General features: G+C 40.1%; 1 protein-coding gene and 1 long non-coding RNA gene across 3 annotated transcripts; both read right to left on the bottom strand.

Moving 5' to 3' along the window:
- Positions 1-1,627: 1,627 nt before the first annotated feature.
- LOC133780430 (uncharacterized) lies at positions 1,628-4,816 on the bottom strand. The gene is made up of 3 exons (XR_009869309.1): positions 2,371-4,816; positions 2,024-2,173; positions 1,628-1,865 (listed from the first exon to the last, which is right to left on the bottom strand). It is a non-coding gene; the product is annotated as an uncharacterized LOC133780430 (long non-coding RNA).
- Positions 4,817-5,538: 722 nt separating this feature from the next.
- Positions 5,539-7,229, bottom strand: LOC133834855 (F-box/kelch-repeat protein SKIP25). Of its 2 annotated transcripts, XM_062264625.1 has the most exons (2): positions 7,116-7,229; positions 5,539-6,954 (listed from the first exon to the last, which is right to left on the bottom strand). In XM_062264625.1, the coding sequence occupies exons 1-2, from the start codon at positions 7,212-7,214 to the stop codon at positions 5,902-5,904; spliced, it is 1,152 nt and encodes a 383-aa protein (XP_062120609.1). In that variant the 5' UTR covers positions 7,215-7,229; the 3' UTR covers positions 5,539-5,901. The 2 variants fall into 2 exon arrangements, with proteins under 2 accessions (XP_062120609.1, XP_062120608.1); XM_062264624.1 differs by having other exon boundaries at positions 5,539-7,223.
- Between the last annotated feature and the right edge of the window lie 18,938 nt (positions 7,230-26,167).

Here is a 26,167-nt window from a genome sequence, read left to right as displayed (position 1 = left end):
CTCTATCAACAGATCCCTTAACCATTCGGCCTCTTTGATGGTAGCAGCTAGAGCTATGAACTCTGCTTCCATAGTGGAATGAGATTTACAGGTTTGTTTCTTGGAACCCCAAGAAATTGCACCTCCACCAAGTGTAAATACCCAACCAGTTGTGGACAAGTTGTCCCCAAGATTGGATATCCAACTTGCATCTGTATATCCTTCTAATATCGAAGGAAATTTGGAGTAGTGAAGGCTTAGTCCTTTGGTTTTCTTGAGATAACCTAGGACTCTTCCGATTGCCTTCCAGTGATCCACACTTGGATTACTTGTAAACCTACTAAGTTTACTTACCGCAAATGCTATATCAGGTCTAGTACACTGGGCAGCGTACATTAGACTCCCTATAGCACTAGCATACTCCAATTGAGCCACCGCTCTTCCTTCATTCTTCTCTAGTTTTACACTATGATCGAATGGAGAATTGGCATCTTTAACCTTGAGATGGTTAAATTTGTTCAATACTTTCTCAACATAGTGGGCTTGCCCTAACGCAAAACCTCCACTATGTTTCTTTACTTTGATACCGAGTATGGTATCAACTTCTCCAAGATCTTTCATCATGAAGGTTGATGATAGAAACCTCTTCGTTTCTTCTATCCCTTACAAGTTTTGGAATACAAACACTTGTCTCCATTGTTATGTCTAAACCCATTAGATATGATGACTTGATCAAATTTATCATGCCATTGCTTAGGAGCTTGTTTCAATCCATATAAGGATTTTACAAGTCTACAAACTTTATGTTCATATTTTCGTAGGACAAACCCTTCGGGTTGTTCCATATAGACCTCCTCATTGAGGTCACCATTAAGGAATATCGTTTTGACATCCATTTGATGAACATACAAGTTGTGTATAGAAGCTAAAGCGAACAAAATTCTTATAGAAGTTGTTCTTGCAACAGGCGCATAGGTATCGAAATAATCGATACCCTCTTTTTGCCTAAACCCTTTAGCTACTAATCTAGCTTTAAAGGTTTGGATAGTGCCGTCAGTGTGGTATTTTCTCCTAAATACCCACTTACACCCAATTGGCTTAGACCCCGGTGGGAGGTCTACCAATTCCCAAGTGTTATTGGAAAGAATGGAATCCATCTCATCATTGATGGTTTCTTTCCAAAATGCACTATCTCTCGATTGCATAGTTTCTCTATAAGCCTTAGGATCATCCTCAACGAGAAGTACAACAGGAATTTTCCTAATGACTTCCTCTCTATTTCCTTCTACCATGTAGAATGAAATTCGTTGAGAATCTATCTCATCCACTACTAGACTTTTATGATTTTTAAGCCTTTGACTTCTTCTAGGTTCAAAGGGTTGCTTTACATCCTTTTGAGAATTCTCCTCTTGAGAATCAACTTTGGATGTAGAAGCTTTAGAATTGTTCTCATATAACAAATTCTCCTTTAGAGATGTTGAAGCTTGAGAATTGTTGTCACATAACATATTCTCAAAGAATTCATGTAACGCCCTACTACTTTAGAGCCGTTACCAAGTGAGTTTTAAGACAGAACAGTGTGCAATGAACTCGCTAACCGAGGTTTTTAAAACAAAAGTGTGACTAATAAAAAGTTAAGGCTGTAATCTTTGAAAATGCGTCGTTTCATTAAACTTCTAGTATTAAACATTTGGGATCCCAAAATGAGGTTCGAAAACTATTTACATCTTGAAATAAGCTTACAGTTGATTAGTTATAAAAATCATAGATTATTACAGCCATTTCTCGTAAAAACCCCTAACCAAAGCAGTCGGGCAGGCCAAACATGTACGCGTCGCTTCACGCTCTCCGTACTCATGGTTGGTTGACTCAGTCATTGCCCTTACCTGCAACACAGAGCACCCGTGAGCCGAAGCCCAGCAAGAAAACTCATGCAGAACATAACATATGCAATTTATACAGTTTATCATATCAGATAATCCACAGATAAACAAGTCAACCATTAGACTAAGCAAACACGGCCATGCCGCCCCAGAAGCCTTACCAAAGCTTGGGGTCTCGGTCCTCACCGTAGGGATATCACATGTATCCCCTGGGTCCTACCCTGACTATAAGCATCCCATGTGCTAAGTGTTACTTCCGGCCCTGCTGCCGTTCTTGGCCTTGCCGCCCTCGGCCATAGCCGTTCATTTCACTATAATCACACATATAGTATATCTCAAAATAACATTCAAACAAATATCAATTCATTTAAATCTGCACCCTAACATGTAATGCAATATAGGGCCGTGCCCTGCAATCATCTCATCATGCAACATGCAATATAGGGCCATGCCCCACAATCACACTATGGGCCCATGCCCCATCCTACGGGTGTTATAGTTTTCTTACCTTTCCAATCAATAGCTTAGATCACCTGACTCCTTGAGCACGATCCCACTCGAGCCTTAGCGCACACCTACGCACAAACATAGGTCAAAGTCAACACCGAACCCCAAGTCTGAATACCTAGCCTCGGGACCAATCCCGAGCCCCCGGGAAGTCCTAAATCCCCAAAACAAAGTGGCGGAATCGAGCCCCGAACCCTAGGTCAAAATCCCTCATCAAAAACGCAAAAATCCACTTATGTGAACAGTGCAGCGCTACATCGCTCTAAAGACGGCGCTGTAGCGCTACAAGCAGAACCCTAGGTCAAAATCCCTCATCAAAAACCCAAAAATCCACTTATGTGAACAGTGCAGCGCTACAGCGCTCTAAAGAGGGCGCTGTAGCGCTACAAGCAGAACACACCCCCCAGAACAGGGGCTAGCGCTACAGCGCCCACTGACTAGCGCTGTAGCGCTAGTTGCAGCCCAGCAGAACCCAAAAATCGCATCATGCGATTTCCTTCAACCAATTCAACCCCAAACTTATCCAAACCTTTTCCAAACCCAAAATCAAGCTTATAAACACCTCACACTCATCTCAAGCATCCCAAGAACTCAAAACCCAAGCACATTCAACCCAAATCTCAAAATTCACCATGAACAACCCTGAACCCAGAAATTCAATCAAAAAAAAAGTTAAAGGCTTAGAATTCTTACCATTTATGCAAATTTCGACCTTGATTCAACCCTAGACCTCCTTAGCTTGTTCATCCTCAAAGCTTGCCCAGAAATTCCCATCAACTCAGCTCAAAACACAGCTCCAACCATCAAAACCCTTAAACTGAAATCTCTAAAAACTTACCTCAAAAGTTGATGTGTTCTTGCTAATCCTTGCCAAATCTTCAAGTATAACCTTAAGATTCTTGATGCTCAGCCTATCCTAGCTCTCCACTGACCTTTGCCCCAAGAAAAACGGAGAGGAATGGTGCAAGAATGCACAAACCGAACCTTGAGGAAAACCCCTCTGTTTTCCCTCTTTTCTTTCTTTCCTTTTTCTTTCTTTCTCTCCATAGCCAACACACTTCTCTATAAATCCCACTAAGTGAATAAAGCCTCATAAATAAATCTCTAAAAGCCAAATGACCAAAATGCCCTCCCTATTAATTCTAAATCCTTTTGTCCAAGTAGGGCCATTTTAGTCATTTACCCAATTCTCGCTAATCCTCAAGTGTCTCTAATATTTTCCCGTTTCTTTCCAACACCTGATAAATCACCAAATAAGTATCCCCCATCATCAAAATAAATCTCAATCTATTCTCTGAATTCCTGCTTATACCCCCAGGCTCGCCCCGAGCCGGGTATAAATTCCCGCCATGACTTTTCCGCTAGCCTGCTCACTGGGATCGTCTCGAGTCACAAATCACAGATACACCCACATACCACTGTGGTCTCAACAATCATCACATATCAATACAGTCATGCCCAACATGGCCAAAATTACAATTATGCCCTTCTAACACGATCTGGGCCTACATGCATACTAATATACATAGTCATGCATCTCAGATAAACAAATAGTCATATAACATGCTTTAAATCATAATCATGCATTTAACTCATCAAAGTCACACATAAATCCCATCATACCCTCCTGACACGCTAATCAAGGCCCTTAAGCCTTATCAGCGGATTTGGGTCGTTACACTTGACGTAGTCCTCCTCTATCTAGTTGATCCATATCATCTTCAGTCTGGTCGGCCACACCTTTACTGGGCAGTCATGCACTTGACTGGGCAGACATACACTTAGCTGGGCAGACATGCACTTAGCTGGGCAGACATGGTCATAATCGATCGGTCAAGTTCATGCCTGGTCGGACAAGGTCATGCCTGGGCAGGCAAGGTCATGCCTGGGCAAGCAAGGTCATGCCTGGGCAGAGAAACACGTGACTGGTCGGACAAGGTCATGCCTGGTCGGTCATGATACTTCTCAAGCCAACCAAAATTCTTCAAAGGCCTACCGGGTCACTCCTAAACCATATCACTTTATCACAACTCTGAGGAGCCAATATATTTATTGACTATTAATGTGCCGTTTACGGACCATGCACTGCCACTTGTCACCTCTATTGCCACGTCATCGATCTCCAATTTTTGGGGATAACAATAAGAGAGAAAGTGATATGAGATAGTAATAAAAAAAATTATGTGAGAAAAAAATTTGAGAATAACTAAAACAATTTTTTTTTTTGTTCTCAAATTTTTTTATTTTTTGTAACTTTATTTTTAAAAATTATTTTCAAAAAACAATGTCAAACACCCCACAATTTTTTAATTAAGGATACAAATACCCTCTAGAGCACTCCCAATGGAGGTGGTAAAATGTCTAATTCTTTATAATATAGAGAAAAAAATTGTTAAATAGTCTTCCAATGGGTGATGTAAAATTTTTTTTTTATCTGAATGAATAGTATTTCTCTATATGTAGTGAAACACTATTCATCAAGCTATAAATATTTTATTATTTTTTTTATAAACTTTTGTATATATATATATATATAAGTGTGATACTATTATATTTAATTAGTTTATTTCTTAAAATGAATAAAATATTTTAAAAAAATATAATATTTACATGATGTAGAGAAAAAAATAGAGAAGTTGATGTATGATATAATGTAAAAGTTTGAGGTAAATTATAAAAAAAATATGTTTTGGTGTTGTATTTTATAATACACTTTCTCTATAATATTTAACTAAAACTCACAAAAATATTTTCCATTAACTCCTTTATACATATATTTATAATAGCTATGCACAAACTCCAATTAAACCATATCTACATTTATGTAACATTTACATATCCTTTGAATAATATTTTAATATTATTATTTTTCTTTATGAACTTTCTCTCTCCCATTTAGTATATATATTTATTATTTCTTTTTTAATTACTTTATTTTTCTTTAATTAATAAAATATGCTTAAATATATAACATGATGTAGAAAAATATATAGATAAGTTGATATATAATATAATATAAAACTTAGAAGTAAAATAGAAATATGTGTATTTTGAAGAGATATTTTAAAAAATAGAGTAAAATATTTATAAGGAGCGCTTTTAATATTCTTTTTGTTTTTTCTCTTTTTAAAAATTTAAAAATATCAAAAGCGCCCGCTCAAAGGAACAATGAACCGAATCGATGCATGAATATACATGACATTTCATGCTTTAGATTATATCATACCCATGCTTCATCTCATGACATTATTGATATCAGTGATCAGCTTGGAGGGCCCCCCTAATTCGGGCTTTTCATCATTACGTCACCCTACTTTTACACCAATTTACAACCACTCCTTTTACTCTCCTAAATAGACAAATTTACACTTTCGAATGTACCAAACAAAACGGATTCAAATATTTACACACCAGCAAAACAAAATCACTACATTATCTATTTATTTATATTTGGTAGCTAATAATAATCTATCTCATATGATTTTTGTATAAAAATTTAAAAAATTAAATTATATTTCCATTGAGGACGCTTTTACGAAGCCGTCATTCGGGGCAATATGTGAACCGCCGCAGCTTCAAGTCCCTCCGGCGATTCTACCGGCCACAACTTCGCCGGCACCGTCGTCACATCGACAATTACAATCCCTTTTCCACCAGAACCGGAGCAAACAACGCAGACTCTACCACCCCCGGCGGCGATCTGCTCAGCTCCTCGAAGGATCTCCGATTCAATTACTTCAGCCCAAGAATCTCTCCCCGCATCGTACTTCTTCAGAGCTCCCTTCACCTCATCCACCACGAACATCTCGTCTTCGTCCATGGCCGCCACCGGCCCTCTCCACCCTCCGATCATCCCCTCCGGCATATCTTCCCACGTGTCGTTATCGGCATCGTAAACGACCCCGTCCTTAATCGATTCCCCTTTTACGTTCACCATGCAAAGCTTCCCTCTCCACCCGACGGCGTCAATGGCATCTCGACAAAATCGCCCATCCTTGAGATCGCTTACCCGCTCCCAACCCGGACCCTCGGCTTTCTTACGTGGGTCCCACCTCTCAACAGACTGGGCAACGTCGTAAGAGAAGACCGATCCGATACCGCTTGCTACGTAGACCGAGCCGCGAAGAGAACCGACAGCGCACCACCTGCGTGGGGTGGACAGCGGCGGCGCGTGACACCACTCCGACGTGATGGGGTCGAAGACGAGCGGCCGCGGAAGCGCCGGGAAGAGATTATCGGTGGTTGCAGCGACTATAACTAGGTTCCCGGAGACGGAAATAGATTGGACGGGAAGATTGCGAGAGATGAAGGAGGGGTGACGGAGGAGGAGGCGGAGAGAGGAGCCATGCGAGGGCGTGGGAAGCACGCGCCAGTGAGAGGAGATGGGATCGAAGGCGTGGAAATTGATGTGGGTTTGCTTGGAATGGGTGGAAGAAAAAAGAGCATACAAGGAGAGAAAAGGAGGGAAGGAAGGGGAGTAGATGAGGCGACGCCAGGAACGGCAGACGGAAAATAGGAAGGATGGGTGGACGAGGGAGAGGCAGACTTGGGCTAAGTGGTCCGGTAAGCCCGGGAGGAGATCTTCCTCTTTTTGCTGAGAAACGATGTCTATTTCTCTGCGTTTCGATGGGGGAGAAATGGCCTTTGTCATTGGAATTTGGAAGGAGAAGAAAAATATGGGGTCGAAGACCTTAGCTTAGCTTAGCTTAGTTCTGGTTGGGTTTAACTTTTAAACATTTAAAGGACAGAAAGGCATTTTCTTTGGTTGTCCTTTTCGGCTTGGCTTGGTTTACTTTGCTTCGCTTCCAATAAACTAAGGTAGTTTTTGTAGGAAAAACCTAACATATATAATACTTGAATAAACGCAATAACATAAATACAATATTTATATCTACTAAATTAAAGATACATAAATATTATAATTATAAATAATACAATATAAATAATTTATAATATATATAACAATATTATAATTATAAATAACTTATAATATATATATAACAATATAATATTATAATTATAAATAACAATATATAAATAACTATAATATAAATAGCAATTATAATTAATTTACACAATAATTATAAAGAACAAAATTAAAAGCCGAGGTCTGTGTAACACACAGTTTCCTTAAAACAGATTCGCCGCCTCTACGAGGTTTCGACGTCTATCTCCCAGGATACAACGGTGAACGACAAGTAACTAAATTACTTCGCCGAACCAAATATGCTCGAACTCTATCACACTAGAACAAATCTAAGAACTCTAAAGAGTAGAAAAGAAAAAAAACAATATTGAAAATATATATATCTTAATCTCCAATGGAAGACAAATATATATAAGAATAAGTTTTTTTGGTGTAAATAAAACTAAGACCTCTAATCTCTATATATAGGCCATTATTAAGACAAACTTTTATTCACAAAAGATGTGGGACAAAAACCAAATTTGGTTTTTCCATTCAAATATCCAACAATCCCCCACATGAATGGAAAACTGACTCAAGAATAACCAACAGATGGTTTGGACCTAGGTGATAGAGTTCAACGGTAGAAGCCTGCATAGGATAGGTAGGTGTTACCCTTTGAACCTTCCCTTGTGTAAGTATATTTACTTTACTGGCTGATCAGTAGATGCGATGTCTTTGAACTGTTCTGCCGTTCGTGTAAACGATGATATACCACACACAGGAATCTTCCTGACATATATTGGTTCTCAAGATTATGTTCGTTTTGGCCCTGAACATTTCCCTGGTTCTGCAAGAGATATTCTAGGAATTGAGCCCTTATTCAATCCCTATAGAAGCGGCCCATCTTCTCTCTCACATAGGTGATTTTCTTAATTAAGAGTAACCCGTATTACTCTGCTCGACATTTCGACGCATAAGAAATCATTAAAAGCATAGCTTAACCTTTTCCTTACGGTTATCACTGTTTCATCATAGGAATGGACAATGAGGATAACCCCCACAGTGATCCAACATAGTCTTTACAGTTTTAGTTGTCCCTTTGAACCTAGATCTTGGGATCTCCAGTCAACTAGGTGGGGTGTCTACTGTATTGACTTTATTCATTCATGGGCTTTAGACCCATTCCCCTCGATGATTTTTCAACCAACTCTCTATTTAACCCTTTTGTTAGCGGATCCGCAATATTATCCTTTGACTTCACATAGTCAATAAAGATAACTCCAGTTGAGAGTAGTTGTCTAATGGTGTTGTGTCTATGACGTATATGTCTAGACTTACCATTATACATATTATTATGCGCCCTACCAATTGCAGATTGACTATCGCAATGTAAGCCAATAGCTGGCACTGGTTTAGGCCATTTTGGAATATCTTCTAAAAATTGACGAAGCCATTCAGCTTCTTCGCCACACTTGTCTAAGGCAATAAACTCAGATTCCATCGTGGATCTAGCTATTACCGTTTGTTTAGAAGATTTCCATGATACAGCTGCACCGCCGAGTGTAAACACATATCCACTCGTAGACTTTGAGTCTTTCATATCAGATATCCAATTAGCATCACAATACCCTTCAAGTACTGCTGGATATTTAGCATAGTGCAGCCCATAGCTACGAGTAAATCGTAAGTACCTAAGTACTCTTGTTATTCCTTTCCAGTGGTCAGACCCTGGATTACTCGTGTATCTACTCAGTTTACTAACTGCGTAGGCTATATCAGGTCTTGTACAACTCATTAAGTACATTAGACTTCCAATAATTCTAGAGTACTCTACCTGAGAGACACTCTCCCCTTTGTTCTTTAACAAATGTAGACTTGAGTCTATAGGGGTTCTGGATACACCAGAATCTTCTTTGTTGAATTTCTCAAGAATTTTGTCCACATAATGTGACTGATTTAGAATGATCTTATCAGATGTCCTTGAGATTTGAATCCCCAAAATGACATCTGCTAGACCCATACATTTCATGTCAAATTTCGAGTTCAACATACTCTTGATAGATTTGATCATCTTATCACTGCTTCCAACAATGAGTATGTCATCTACGTAAAGACACAAAATGACATAGTCATTATCTGTTTCTTTAACATAAATACATTTATCGCATTCATTGATTTTGAAGCCATTTGCCAATATAGTTTGGTCAAATTTCTCATGCCATTGTTTTGGTGCTTGCTTTAAACCATATAAAGATTTCACCAATTTACATACTTTTCTTTCTTTTCCTGAGGAGGAAAAACCATCGGGTTGTTCCATATAAATTTCTTCATTTAAATCCCCATTTAGAAAAGCAGTTTTCACATCCATTTGATGTACTTCAAGATTGCGTAACGCAGCAATAGCAAGTAATAAGAAGCGTTATTAACTTTATTGATAATTGGTTTAACAACCATTACACTGAGTTTAAACAACCCATTAGTTACATAACCACTTCCCACATACATTCCACTTTTGGACAGAACAACTTTGTCTGACTCAAATACAATTCGGAATCCGTGTTTGTTCAACAGTGAACCAGACACTAGGTTTTTTCGGATCTCTGGTACGTACAGTACGTTGTTCAGAGTCAGCTCATTTCCAGAAGTCATTTTTAGGATCACACTTCCTTGACCCGCAATTTTAGATGTGGCAGAATTTCCCATGAAAATCTTCTCGCCATTATCTACCTGTTCAAAAGATTTGAACAGACTCTTGTTTGAGCATACATGCCGAGTGGCACCAGTATCAATCCACCACTCCATTGGGTTGGAATTGACTATGTTTATCTCAGACACCATGGCTGATAGATTTATTAGATCAAACTTAAAGAAAATTCTTAGGTTAGCCAGGAAGGGTAAAAAACCCAACCATTCGTGGTCTAGCCTCTCGTAGAATATTTCTATTAAGTATTTATCCAGCCTCAAATATCTCTACTAGATAATTTCCAAAGAACACTAGAAGAAGGGTCTAGCCCCTGCCTCAGTAGTCTAGTTTCTTTGAAAATATTCAGTTCCCAGAACTTCTCTAGTGAGATTTAAGTTCAAACGAACTTTTCGCAATAACAATATCTTTCAATATATAGATATAGAAATATCACTGATATATTCAAATATTATATTTAAACAATAATCTGTTTTAAGATTGTAGGAACAACATAACATATATAATACTTGAATAAACGCAATAAGATAAATACAATATTTATATCTACTAAATTAAAGATACATAAATATTATAATTATAAATAATACAATATAAATAACTTATAATATATATAACAATATTATAATTATAAATAACTTATAATATATATATAACAATATAATATTATAATTATAAATAACAATATATAAATAACTATAATATAAATAGCAATTATAATTAATTTACACAATAATTATAAAGAACAAAATTAAAAGCCGAGGCCTGTGTAACACACAGTTTCCTTAAAACAGATTCGCCGCCTCTACGAGGTTTCGACGTCTATCTCCCAGGATACAACGGTGAACGACAAGTAACTCAATTACTTCGCCGAACCAAATATGCTCGAACTCTATCACACTAGAACAAATCTAAGAACTCTAAAGAGTAGAAAAGAAAAAAAAACAATATTGAAAATATATATATCTTAATCTCCAATGGAAGACAAATATATATAAGAATAAGTTTTTTTGGTGTAAATAAAACTAAGGCCTCTAATCTCTATATATAGGCCATTCTTGAGACAAACTTTTATTCACAAAAGATGTGGGACAAAAACCAAATTTGGTTTTTCCATTCAAATATCCAACAGTTTTTATTGGTGCAAAAGTTGTGATGCCTATACTAATGAAGTGAAAACTAATGAATACCAAAAGTGGCTGATTAACCATGTGCCTTTTTACTTTAATTTTAGTTTTCTTTTTATTAGATTCATTCATTTAATTATTATAGAATGTAATTAAAAAAAAAAAGTTGTAAAGAAAACATTTGTATTGAATTTAGTTGTAGAAGCAAGCAAGTCTTCCCAACTAATACAATGAAAACATTTGTAATAATTTTAGAGCTTTATGGTATGTAATGTACTTGAGTGTTTCTCTTATTTTAAGAAAGAAAAGAGTTAGATAAAATTATTAAAATTACCATACAATAGTTTTTATAAATTAATTCTCTAAACTGAAATGTCTTTATATTCTTTATATTTATAGATTTTTAAAAGGTCCTTCAAATATTTTTTTTCTATTTTTTATTTACTTTTTTTTTTCTTTCTCTTTGTTAATTTATTAGCTTTTTTTTTTTTTAATTTTTTTATGATTTTAATTAATAAAAATATTTAAGAATATAATATTTAAATGATATAAAGAAATATATAGAAAAATTGATATATGATTTAGTAAAATTTTGATGTAAAATATAAAAAATATGATTTTAGTGATATATTTTAAAATTCGGAATACATGAACTATTTGGGGTGTCCTACCAATGCATGCTGTTAGAGCATATGCAATGTAACACTAAAATCTTATATTTGGTGTTGTAGTCTTTCCAATATAACATTATAAAAGACTATATTTTGCTGTGTTTGCTACAGTACACAGCATATATGTCGTGTACTGTAGCACACGGTATTCTTTTTTTTTTCTTTTATTATTTTATTATATATATTTATATTATTATATATAATTTAGAATTTAGTTTATTAAGTGGAGATTATATTGTATATACCACAAATTATTTTGTAATTATAATTTAAATAAAACATTATTAAATATTTGTATTTTTTTTAATATTACACAATACAAACATTACAAATTTAAAGACACATTAAAAAAATTAAAATTGAACACATTAAACATCATATTTTCATTATAATCAATAGAACACATTCTCAACATTCACAATCACATTATAATTTTTTTTAATATTAATCATAGTAATGCATGCGAAACATACTCAAAATTATACAATAAAACATTATAAACTTAAATCATAATCAATGTTACACAATAAAAACATTACAAACTTAAACATATATTGAAAAATTAAAATTAAACACGCTAAAATCAAACGGAAAGCAATAACATAGAAATGACCCTTATGAGATACAAAGACAACAATTCAATAATGTGGAAAATTATTCTCTGTTCCGCCAAGATAGTCAAAATATGGACTATAATCTTGTGAGTCATTTTCAGATCTTTCACCTTGAATTTGAGATCGTTGCTCTTCATCTTGAATACTTTGTCCTTGATATTGATAGTGTGTCTTTTAGGTTTAATTTAATCTAATGTAATGTAATATTTTTTTTCCATAAATGTAATAATTTTTCTCTAGTGATGTAATCTTTATGTTACTATATGCAATATGATCTTTTAATTTATTGAGTTTTAATTATTTATTTAGTATTATTGTCATGTAATTAATTAGTAGTTTAATTTAAAATATTAATTAGATGTAAGAATTGTGATGATTTTGATAAATTAATATAATAATAAAAAGAATATTTAATTTATTTAAAAAAATAGTATAATAATAAATAGTTTTTTGTGTGTAATTTTTAGTATTATAATTAGAGTGAAAATAGTTTTTGACACCAATTTTATTGTTGGTGTGATACCAAATTTAGTGTCTAGGTTGGAGATGATATCAAAGAGGCACGGCTCCATGGTCAATGACCCACTCTTTTACTAGCTCTTACTAGCTCCCTGGAGTACACGAACTATTTGGAGTGCTCTACCAATGCATGCTGTTAAAGAGGCATGGCTCCTTGGTCAAAGTCCCACTTTTACTAGCTCTTACTTTCGAGGAGAGAAAATTGTTTTGAGTGACAAGACGTTAACGACACAGTTATGATAGAATTCACTTTTGGAATAAAACTTTCTGGTACTGTACATGTAATTTTTTTTTACTATCCAAATGTTTTAATTTTATTGGATTTAGAATCCATAACAGTACCAAAAATATATATGCAATTATACATTAAAATATATATACAATTATACATTTTGGGAAAGATTACAGTGTTCACAATGTTTTGTGAATAAGGTATCCATAAAAGTTGGTTTCAGGATATAGATAGTTATAAATTAAAGTTTTTCACTATTAAAGTGTATATTATAGTCATTTAGAATATCTTACAAATTTTTAAGAAATTTCGAATAATTTACGGTACTAAAAATAGTGTTCAAACAATCCAATTTTCCATGCATGCCTGATTTTGAGTGCACGCATGCAACAAGATGTTGAAACCTTATTTTCGGCACTATAAATTATTCGAAATTCCTTAAAACTTTTTGAGATGTTTTAAATGATTATAATATACATTATCATAATGAAAAATTGGAATTTATAACTATATACATGTTGAAACCAACTTTTGTCAACATTGTAGTCGTTCCCTCCACTATAATTAGATGTGGTACAAATGATAAAATATTTTATCAAGAGATATATTTACAATCTATAAATATGTAAGTGTATCATACTTTATAAATAGAAAAATATATTCATTTATAATTATTTTTCATATAGATATGAATTGTACACTTTTTTATATATACAAAAAAAATATGTATATTATTTAATAAAAATTTAAATCTTTAATAGATAAATAATAAAATATACAATATAAATATTTAATACAATCTCAAATATAAATTTACAAAAAATTAATTAAATAGTATAATAAACTCACTTTTATATTTTATGACTTATCCAATAATTCATTTTTATTATGTTGTTAAATAGTTTATTCAATTAGAAAAAAGTTAATTTAAAAGAAAAAATACATATAGTTTTTATTCAATTAGAAATAAGGTGTACTACTTATCCAATAACTTATTATTATTATTATTATTACTATTATGTTGTTGTTGTTAAATAGATTTTAGATATTAGGAAAAAATATTTTAAAAGAAAAAAATATATAATTTTTATTCAATTAGAAATGAGGTGGACTAACTAAGTTAAAAGATTTATAAATAGAATCAAAGATTTAAAATAATACATTTTAGTTATTTGACTTAATAAATATGTAATAATTTTGTTTAACAAAAAAAAAGTGTTCAAATATTTATATATATGATTTTTTTTTTGGTACACTGAAAAGTTGAAATCTTTTTTTATATATAACAGTATATGTTATAGTTATAGTTATAGAAGATCTCCCATAAATTTTTAATTTTTTTTGAATAACTTAGAGTGTCAAAATCATAATTCAATCAATTTTTTTCACGCGCGCATAAAAAATGAAAGAGACATGCGTATAACAAGCTATTTGAATTTTATTTTTAGCACTCTAAATTATTCAAGATTTCTTAAAAATTTGTGGGAGGTCCCCTATAATTACAATGTATACCGTCATATAAAAAAAATTGGGATTATAGCTTATCAATGTGCCAAAAACAAAAAAATGTTCATACCAATAACTACAAAATAAAGTCTCTGCTGTAATAGCCCCCATATTTATATACCGTAGATATAAATTTCTATATATATAAATATAAATTGGTTTAGGAATGCTACCTGCTGTCCCATTCTAACCCTGCTTCGGGTAGACAATGCCATACCTAGGCCACAAGGCCACACCCTCGCATAGCGAGGGTGCCACACGTAGTGAGGCTGGCCTTCTTCCCTTAGGTGTAGGCATGGCTCGGGGTATGGGCGCCGCGACAAGGCCACACCCTCGCATAGCGAGGGTGCCTTGCGTAGCGAGGCTGGTCTTCTTCTCCCGCATACTGGCGAGGTGAGGTCCGATGCCTGAGGGGTCAAGGCGTACGCTGCCGAGGACTCTCGCATAGCGAGGGTGGCGTTTGGTTTGGCGGGTGGTCAAGGGCCCTCGCATAGTGAGGGTGGCTCTCTTAGCCCAACTCCTTCAACGCCGTGTGATATCCTCGTCCCCTTGTACGTGCACTAAGTAGCATGTAGGATGCCTCGTAGCATAGAGCTTCACTGGTGAAATAAAATTCACAAAGGAAAACTTTCCACATTTACAGACTCTAACCTCTATAAATAGGTATGGGAGTCTCATTGTAAATGGTTGGATTTTTTAGAGAGAAAATACTTCGTACTCATAGCAATCTAAACACTGCCTGAGAATACACCATTGAAGCTTGCCCTCACAAGCTTCCAATCCTCTTAATACGAGAGACTCATGGACTAGATGTTATACCCAAAAATTGGAGATCAAGGACGTGGCAATAAATGTGACAAGTGGCAGTGCATGGTCAGTAAAGGACACGTTAATAGTCAATGAATACATTGACTCCTCAGAGTTGTGATAAAGTGACTCGGTAGACTGACGAAGAATTTGGACTGCTTGAAAGATGTCATAACCAAGCCAAGTGGACCTTGGTCCGAGGAGGCTAAGGAGAATGCATCCTAGGAGGCTAAGGAGAATGCATCCTAGGAGGCTAAGGAGAATGCATTCTAGGAGAGCTAAGGGGAGTGCATCCTAGGAGAGCTAAGGAGGGTGCATCGAGGAGAACTCAAGAAAGTGGTCCTAGGAGACCTCAAGGAGGATGTGGTCCTAGGAGACCCCAAGAGAGTGATCCTAGGAGACCCCAAGAATGAGGTCAGAGGAGATACTCAAGAAAGTGGTCCTAGGAGACCCCAAGGAGAATGTGGTCCTAGGAGACCCCAAGAGGGTGATCCTAGGAGACCCCAAGGATGAGATGCCAAGGAGGTTGCCTCGGACCTATCCGAGGTGAGAAGCCAAGGAGATTGGTTCAAGGAGAAACCTGGCATGCTAGAGGAGAGTGCCATGTAGAGGAGAGAAGTGCATGTCCTACCACCATGCATGTTCGACCCACAAAAACATGTCCTACCACCATGCATGTCCTACCACCATGCACGTCCGACCAACACTTGCATGAGTGGTCAGTAGGAGGTGGATCAACTAGCTAGAGGAGACTAAGTCATGATTCCCAGAAACAACTTCAACAAGATATGCGGGAATCTCTCATTCTTCCCACAAATGGGGGGTTTGTTACATTTTGAATTTTGAATGTTTCTTTGTAATTTAAATGTAATAAATATAATAAAATATCCCGGTTCTAAGGGATACCGTATGTATGACCCTAAGCCTATAAATAGAGAGCTTATGGGATTAGAGAGGGGCTTATTCTGTTTCTTCTTTCTAGAGAGAGAAAATTGGGTCTGAGTATTCTAGAGAGAGAAAGTGCTGAAATAAGAGAGAATTCTTGTATTTTTGCAATCTGTACTGAAGAAACTCAGTTGGCTCAGTCCATCTGATCTTGAGTACGGATCTATAAATCACAACTCTAAGTGGATTAGGCTATTACCAATAATCGGGGCTGAACCACTATAAAATCTCGTGTTATTTACCTTTCCTGTTTAAAACTGTCTGTGTCGTTTTTATTTCTCTTGAAGGTTTGTTGTATTTGACGTTCTCACGTCGTTGGCTAAAAACGCAGTCAACAGGTTCTTTTATAACTTGAACCACGTAAACATCCTTGTGTTCAATTCGCTTATTTCTTTAATCTCTATTCTCACAGTTAATAGTGAAAAAGGCAATCGATATTTAGGTGCTTTCATTGAGAGCTTGAAGAAAGTATTTGAAACACTCACAACCATGGTAACTACACGAAGACACGTTACAGATGATGTGCTCCCTCCAACCAGAGTTGAGGGAGGAGAACCTAGTCGGCAACCTCCCCAGGACGTGCCTGAGATGATGGAGGACTACGACGAATATGCCGAGTATGACTGCGAAGATAATGGTGTCGACCAGGGGTATTATGAGGAAGAATACCCTCAGCCCATGGACGCGGAAGAGACACCAGAGGTGGTGGTGCCCCGTGAGCAGGTGGCCACCCAGCAACAAAAGATCGATGCTCAAGAGGGTAATATCATTGCCCTACAGAAGATGGTACTTTCCATAAAGGCCACTCTTGCGGCCTAGGGGCTGTGAGTTGACCCCAATGGCAACGTACTTGCTGGGCATCCAACTGGCGTTCCACTTGCGCACCCCATTGGAGTGCCACTTGTCAGTGCTACTGGAGTGCCTCCCGAGCACTGGCTGCAGAGGCTTGAGATCCGCCAGCTGAGGTGCCCGCCGGGCACCCAGCAGGAGTTGGAAGCTCGATGCCACCGCAGGACCGTGGTAAGGGAAAGGTTGATGATAATCCTCCTCCAAAGCAGAAGATGACTCATCAAGAACCCGAAGGCCACCAGTTTCCTCACTAGACTGGCAGAGGTAATGACCCAGAACCCTGAGGGCACTGCTAGGCAGTCAGCGCCCGTGGAACTCGGGGCATTCCCCCTGACGCGCCTATACGGACCACGCGAGGCTTGGAGCTGGTGTCCCCTCGGGACCTAACCAACTCGAGGAATGCCCCAAAAAATTGAGAACGCAACATCAGTATCTTAGTAAACGAAAACGTCGAGTCCGATGGAGAGACCGAAGTGGCTCATCCAGAGGATAACGGTGCGTTTCGAGGACAAGACGACATGCGAGACAACCTTAACGCTCAGAGATGTAATAAGGCAAAAGGACGAGAGCCTGTTAGGAGAGGCCCGTTAGATCTTCGAGATAATCTCAACGCTTGGAGAAGAGATAACCTGACTCAGAGCATCAACTGAGATCGTGACTTGCTCCGCGCGGAGTTAGAAAGTCTGAAGAGGATAATGCTCAGGATGGCCAGGTGGCAAGGCCATGAATCTGACTCAGAGGACGAAGAGGTGGAACCATGTGCCCCTCACCTTGTTTAGGCCCCGCTACCAATAGGTTTCAAAATGTCGTCCATACCGCCCTATGACGGTGGTTGGGATCCCATGGACCACCTGTCTAAGTTCAACAGGTTAATGTCGGCGTATCGTGTCTCTAACGATGCCAAGTGTCATGTGTTCCTGATCATCCTGATGGGGCCAGCAGATGAATGGTTGAAAAAGCTCTGACCAGGGTCCATTCAATCATGGCACCAATGATCATTCACCTTCCGAAGATAATTTATAAGAGTTCAGAAGGTAAACTTTGAGGTCAATGCCTTGGCCAACATAAAGCAAGGGCCTTTTGAGACCCTCAAGGCCTACATCAAGTGCTTCAAGGAGGAAGCAACGAGAACTAAAAGGGTCGATGATGGCCAGTAGTTGATGGCGTTAAAAGCTGGCATTCGTGCAGGGTCCCTACTTTGGGATGATCTCCAACGAAGGGGATGTCGACATCTTGACGACTTCATTTGTCAAGCACAAGAGTACATCAGCTGGGAGGATGCCCAAAATGGGGCATTCAGAGCATCAACCATTTTCCCTATAATGGCTGCGCCTGGCCCCGTGGCTTCGGGGATCCAATATTCCCCCTATGTTCCCATCCATCAGAGCTTGGAGGGAGTCCAACCCAACCAAAGCACCACACCTTCTGGTTATAGCGTCATGTCCACTCCTGGATTTGGTATGTCACTGGCAGGGTTCGGGGCAGCGTCCACTGAATATAGTACTTTTCAGCATGCATTCAATGCTAGAGTTGTTGTCCCCTCCCAGCCTGCTGAATCTAGTCGAGCTCCCAACGACATTAGGCGTGGAGGGAAAGGTAAGGGCCATAAACGTAGGGGGAGCGGAACCACTCAGTCTGAGCAGGGAATCACCTCAGGCGAGAAGTATGTCTTGCAATATTCTGAGTACACCGACTTGGTAGACTCCCGAGAGAATATCTTCGTGGGCACGACACAACACGTTCATTATAGGAAGCTGCAACCCATCCAAAGAGACATGGATAGGCGGGACCCTGGAAAGTTTTGTCGTTTCCACAACGACATAAGGCACAACACCAATGAGTGTCGTCAACTCAAGGATGAGATTGAGAATCTCATCAAGCTGGGACACCTCCACCAATATTCCAAGGGTGGAGTGTGTCCAAGAAATCCTCTCGTGGCAGGAACGGTGGTACCACCTATTGAACCACAAGTCCCAACAGTAGCTCCTGTAGCCCCCAACATCCAGTGGCCCAAGGACCTCCTTTGGTAAACGGGCGGGTAAGAACCATCTCAGGAGGGCCTAAATTGGGGGGCACTTCACAAAGCTCGCAGAACAGGTATGCGCGGGCTTTGAATCACGATGATGAGGTCATGACTTTGGCCCAGCTGCCTGCCCAAATGCCACGAATGACTGACCAAGTCATAACATTCTCCGAAGACGACGCTCAGAGAGTACATTTCCCACATCATGACCCATTTGTGATTGAGAGTCAAATATCCAACAATATGGTGGAGCAGATTCTGGTAGACAACGATAGTTCAGTGAACATCTTGTTTAAGTCAGCCTTCGAGAAGATAGGGCTGACCACGATAGATTTTTCCCTGTGCGCCTCGACACTCTACGGATTCTAGGGAGAAGCCCTCATCCCGATGGGGCAGATAAAGCTCCCTGTAATGCTTGGAGAGGTACCTCGCCAAGCCTTCAAAGACTGCACCTTCGTGGTGGTGGATTGTTCCTCGGTGTACAACGCCATCTTGGAATGACCCGCACTAGTGGAGTTCGGGGTCGTCACCTCCATCCGTCATCTGTGCATGAAGTTCCCCACGGATGCAGGTATTGGCATGGTCCGTGGTGACCAGAAAGAGGCAAGACAGTGTTACAATGTCTCCCTTAAGGCTCCCGTGATGATGGTAAGGGAGGTATGTCATGAGAAGTCTGGGACCTCGGAGGTACAAGTTTTCTAGGAGTCGGGGCACGACGAGTTAGATCCAAGGATTTAGGAAGAGAGGTCCATCAAACCAATAGAGGAGGTGGAGGAGATAGTTCTTGATACCTCCACACCCGAGAGGAAAATAAAAGTTGGGGGAAGCTTAAAAACGGAAGTCTGAGAGGCATTGGTGAGCTTCCCCCGAGAAAACCAAGACGTGTTCACATGGTCACATTCATATATGACTGGTATTGATCCAAATATCGTATGTCATGCCTTGAATATCAATCCTAGCTTTGCTCTTGTCCAGCAGAAGCAACAGACATTTGATCAAACTCTGAAAGGGGCTCTCAAGGCCGAAGTGGACAAACTCCTCTATAATGGGTTTATCCAAGAAGCCCAATACCCCAGGTGGCTATCCAATCCTGTCCTCGTGCCAAAGCTGAACGACACTTGGAGGACATGCATTGATTTCTCGAACCTTAACAAGGTTTGTCTGAAGGATTGCTTTCCGCTCCCCAAGATAGATCAAATGGTCGACGCTAGCTCTGGTTACGAGTTGCTGTCGTTCATGGACGCATACTCGGGATATAACCATATATCCATGCACGTCGCCGATCATGAGAACACTAGCTTTCGAACTGACAAGGGTGTCTATTATTACATTGTGATGCCTTTTCGGGCTGAAAAATGCTGACACCACCTACCAGAGGCTGGTTAACAAGATGTTCAAAAACCAATTGGGTTGGAACATGGAGGTCTATGTGGATGATATATTGCTCAAGTGCAGGACTGCCCTAGACCACGTGGTCGACCTGATTGAGGTCTTCCCAGTGCTCCGCCAGTTCAGGATGAATCTAAACCCCCATAAGTGCACATTTGGAGTTGCCTCCGGCAAGCTCCTAGGCTTCATCGTCAGTGCTTGGGGGATTGAGGCGAACCCTGAGAAGATCAAGGCCCTAATCGAGATGCCATCTCGCCAAAAACATAGAGACGTTCAAAGCTTGACAGGGAGGATTGCAGCTTTGAGCCGTTTTGTCTCCAAGGCAACAAACAAGTGCATCCCTTTCTTCAATGTTCTCTGAGGGAGTCAGAGTTTGAATGGACGGAAGAGTGCGAACAGGCTTTCCAACAGCTCAAGGCGCACATGGAAAACCCTCTGATTCTGTCCAAGCCAGTAGACGGAGAGCCTCTTCTACTCTACACGACTGTCTAGGAAAATGCCATCAGTGCCGCATTGGTAAGAGAAGAAAGCCGTGTTCAACACCCCGTCTATTATGTTAGAAAAAGACTCCTCGGGGAAGAGTCTAGGTACCCACTGATGGAGAAGTTAACCTTTTTCTTAATGATGGCCTCTCAAAAGCTAAAACTCTACTTCCAGGCGCATCCGATTAAGGTCCTCACAAACCATCCCCTCAGACAAGTCCTTTAGAAGCCTGAGTCGTCAGGAAGGCTCTTGAAGTGGTTGGTGGAGCTGAGTCAGTTTGACATCACCTACCATCCGAGGACTACCATAAAAGTTCAAGCACTCCCTGATTTCATCACCGAGTGCACATGGAATTAGGAGAGATTGAGGGTAACCTAGGGGTCAGACCAGCCTGGACACTGTTCGTGGATGGGTCTTCGAACGAAAATGGCGCTGGGGTGGGACTTATTTTGGTTTCCCTCGAGGGGTATAGGGTGCATAGTTCCCTCCACTTTGGGTTTAGCGCCTCTAACAATGACGCAGAATATGAAGCCTTAATTGCTGGGCTCCAAGTGGCGTTGGAGCTCAAGGCTGAAGGACTTGAGATCTTTAGGGACTCCCAACTTGTGGTGAACCAAGTTCTTGGAGAGTACCGGCCTGGGGAACAAAGATTGCAGCGTACTTGGCAAATGTTCAAGAAATGTTGCATAACTTCCAAAGATTCATTATTCGGCAAGTACCACAAGAGCAAAATTCCAATGCGAACGCCCTGGCTAAGCTGGCCACGACCATTGATTACTTGGAGTCCCCATTGATTACTTGGAGTCTTCAAGTATCTCAGCTCCAGACGAGGTGGAATCTATACACCCCCAAGATGGGTGGATGGAGCCAATAGTTAAATACCTCATCTCCGGGGAGTTACCCCAAGATATGAAGGTAGATCAGAAGTTGTTGAATTAAGTACCGAGGTACATAATCATGGATAGTAGGCTTTACAGGTGAGGTTATTCATTGCCCTTGCTTTGGTGTGTGTCCAAGATAGAAGTCGGTTTAATACTACGAGAGGTACATGAAGGTTTCTGCGGAGATCATCCTGGGGGGCAGAGCCTCTCCAAGAAGATCTTAAGGCAAGGGTATTTTTTGCCCACCATAAATGGAGATGCAATGGATTACAGCAAGAAATACGACAAGTGCCAGTGCTTCGCCAATATCCCCTGAGCGCCTCTAAATGAGCTCACACAGATGACCAGCCCATGGCCTTTTGCTGTCTGCGGAATCGACCTTATTGAGTCGCTACCTACAGGGAAGGGAGGGGTGAAATATGCCATAGTGGCCGTCGACTACTTCACAAAGTGGGTTGAGGCTGAGCCACTCGCTACAATCACCTCCAAAAAGGTTTTGGATTTTGTCATCAAAAACATCGTTTGACATTATGGGCTTCTGAGGAAGATAGTCTCCGATAACGGATTACAATTCGAGAGTGAAGTGTCCACGGATTTCTGTCAATGACATGGTGTCATCAAGAGCTTCTCTTTCATGGCCCATCCACTGGCCAATGGCCAAGTGAAGTAGTTAACAAGACACTCAAGTCCACTTTGAAGAAAATGCTCGAGCAGGAAAAATGAGCTTGGCCCGAGGAGCTGCCTACGGCGTTGTGGAGCTACCGCACCACTGCCCGGACCTCTACCTGCCATTCTCCCTTCTCGATGGCATACGGGTATGAGGCTATGCTCTTAGTTGAAGCAGCAATCTCCACACACCGACGGAATACGTATGACCCGACCACGAACCATACTTTACTTCCAGAGTCCATGGACCTTGTGGAGGAACTACACAAAGCTTCTAAGCTTTGAGTAGCGTCCTACCAACAGAAGGTGGCCAGATATTTTAACTCCAAAGTGAAAGATAGCAAATTTGGGGTCGGAGATCTGCTGTTGCGAAGAGTCTTCTTAGCCACTCGAGATCCCAGTGCAGGAGTGCTGGGACCCAACTGGGAGGGCCCATACCAAGTCAAGAGCGTTGTGTGTCCGGGAACATACAAATTAGCTCGACTAAGTGGGGAGCTGATTCCTCATGCCTGGAACATCAAGCATCTTCATCGGTATTACCAGTAATATGAGCATCAAACATTATCTATTTCTGTAATATCCCCTGTAGCCTTCGAGCGCATGTAATGGAAACTGTGTATATAAAACACGGTAAGAAATTTATTGTCTGCTTATATTCTTTGGTTTCCTTTATATTCTATTAATGCTATGTAAGAGCACTCGCTCGCCTGGACAAGTGACCACAGAATTAGTCTCCGATCACTTGGGAGGCATGGAGTTAGGGCAGCACTATGCCTCGTAGGGAATGACTTAGGAAACTAAAGCTTGTCAATTGTCAAGAGTAAGCCTAGCATCGCCATCATGAGAATAGAAAATCCTAGGAAACTAGTTAGGTCTAGCCTAGAAGGCAACTTGTTCCAGGCAGAACTAAGCTTAGCAACTAGGATAGATAACCCAAGTAGCGCGATAATAGACTATTGTCACCTCCCATGGACATCGAGCTCGAGGAGCTCTAACCAAGTCTCTTGATCTCGAGATGCAAACGGAAGGCCTAGTACCCCATACTTGGCCTCGGGGAATTCGTGACAAGGGGAGCTTGGCTAGTCAACAAGCGAAGCGCCCCTAATGTCACTATATCCCATAGCTAGAAAACCCAGTATAACGTAGACTTAAGAATTCAGGTTACCTCCCGAGGACAACACGCACCCGGAGAGTAATTACCAAATATTAATTTGTGAGATATGGGCGGATGTTCGAGCCATTTATGCTTGGCACCTCGTTAACATCACTCCTGAAGAGATGTGAGATGAACTGAAAGTGAAGAGATATGAACTCAGAGAGCAAAGTTGAAACCCTTGGCCGACCTCCCGAATAGTGCGTACTCGTGGGGTAGGCAGTTTCATGTGCCACGACCCCCGAAAGCCTGAATCTTTGGATTGCAGGGGCATAGGACGCCGAGTATGGACCAATGGTAAACTTTTTGCGTGAAATTTACTTCTAGGACTATGAGCCTACAAGGGACCAAGTGGATACAACAGTTTGAGTTCTTGTTCTCATGACATTCGTGTTACGTTGAATTTATAGAACCAACTGGATAAAACAGTTTAAGTTCTTATTCTCATGACATTCGTGTTATGTTGAATTTACAATACCAGCTGGTTAAAACAATTTGAGTTCTTGTTCTCATGACATTCGTGTTACGTTGAATTTACAAAACCAACTGGTTAAAGCGGTTTTAGTTCTTGTTCTCATGACATTCGTGTTACGTTGAATTTACAGAACCGTCTGGTTAAAACATTTGGAGTTCTTGTTCTCGTGACATTTGTGTTACGTTGAATTTATAGAACCAAGTGTATATAACGGTGTGAGTTCTTGTTCTCGTGACATGCATGTTACGTTGAATTTATAGAACCAAAAGTTTTTAAGATGGTTTGAGTTCTTGTTCTCGTGACAGTTGGGTTACGTTGAACTTATAGAACTAATCGCCTAATTCTCGTGGTCATTAAGTTACGTTTAATTCATAGAACCAAATCAAGTGAAAGTAAGGAAAGATGCATTGAAAATATTTACAAGTATGCTCGGGGTCTCGAGCATTGAGTGTTTGTACCCCTAAAGACTATGGCACGCAGGCTTGTTCTATTTAAAAATTACTGGGGACCTTCGCCTGATGGCACCTCTATCACCAGCTCGACCACTGGGTTGTCCTCGGGAGTCCGGCCTGTCGCTGAGGCCTCTCTCTCTTGAGCTGCGCAGGCAGCGTCTGCCTCGAGTTTGGTCCTCATGTCAGGATCCTCTGTGAAAGATAGGTCCATGTCCTTGTTGCTCTGCCACGGAACGAAGAGCATGTCCTTAGCCATCATGTCGAGATCTTTGGCCAGTTCCCCGTTGGTTTTTTCCAACTCACTGACACGGGCTTCAAGTTCCACTCCGCTCAACCGAAACTCCTCGCGGACTTGGGCCAGTTCCTCCTCCACGGTCCGTGTGTAGACTTCGACATCTTCTAATAACTTGGCAGATGTTTCCTCCAAGGCAGACAACTTCGACCTCTCTGTTACCAGTTGGTCCTCCACCTCTTGGACACAGGCCCTGGTGTCTTCCACTTTTTTTTTTGGAGCCACGAATGTTCTTGCGGGGGGACTGCAGTCTCTTGGATTTGAGCAAGCTCCACTTGGATGCGAGCCAGCTCCTCCCAAGCCTTCTTCAGCTCAAGGGATCACGTCAGCACCAGGTCCCCAAGTCGTTGATTTAAGGCCGCAAACTGTAAATTTAGAATGAAGAATCAACCAAAATACAAGATATACACCAAGACTTGAACATAAATCAAGAGTTACCCTAGTGGCAGCGTGACGGCTGGTTGCCACCAGTGCCACATCATTGTCACCACAGCAACGGGTGAAGCTGCTTGCAGTCATCTCGCACAAGGATGTCGTTAGTCCCTGCAGGAGTTCTGTGTCGAGTGGTATGACCTTCTCTCCTATTCTCCCCATGAGGAGAGATTCAAGTTCTTCGTGGCGAGGATCAGAGATAGGTACCTTTGGCCAGTCCTCGCATAGAAACTCGGTCAACAGTCATAAACTCTCGTTGCCTTCGCCGATGTGAGCATTGTAGTACTCGGTGACCTCCCTGTGTAGACCCGAGCCATTGTCATCATAATACTCAGAAAGATGACCAACCGGGAATCCTTGGCTTGAGGGGGATTGGGAGGAATTTCTTTGCCTTTCCCGAAGAATCCCTCAGGAGCCCCACCACGATCAGACTCCTCGGAATGGAGGATGATACTAGCAAATTCGCGTACGAGACGACCCATATCTTATGTTAAATTGGTTTCGTACTGGCAAAACCAAGAGGCATGCATGGCCGTCGCTCGTCAAGAGGCACAAATCCGTGAGGGTGCCTTTTTCTCTTCTGGTTGTGGAAGAACAAGTCGATGAGATCCTGGTAATCTTTGTACTCTTCTGCAGACTAGCGATGCTCCAAGACTTGGCCACATTCGTGAA

The sequence above is a fragment of the Humulus lupulus genome, chromosome 5 (genome assembly GCF_963169125.1).
Source record: "Humulus lupulus chromosome 5, drHumLupu1.1, whole genome shotgun sequence".
NCBI classification, from domain to species: Eukaryota; Viridiplantae; Streptophyta; class Magnoliopsida; order Rosales; family Cannabaceae; genus Humulus; species Humulus lupulus.
Note: the sequence above shows the minus strand (reverse complement) of the source record. Positions and strands in the feature narration are given on the sequence as shown.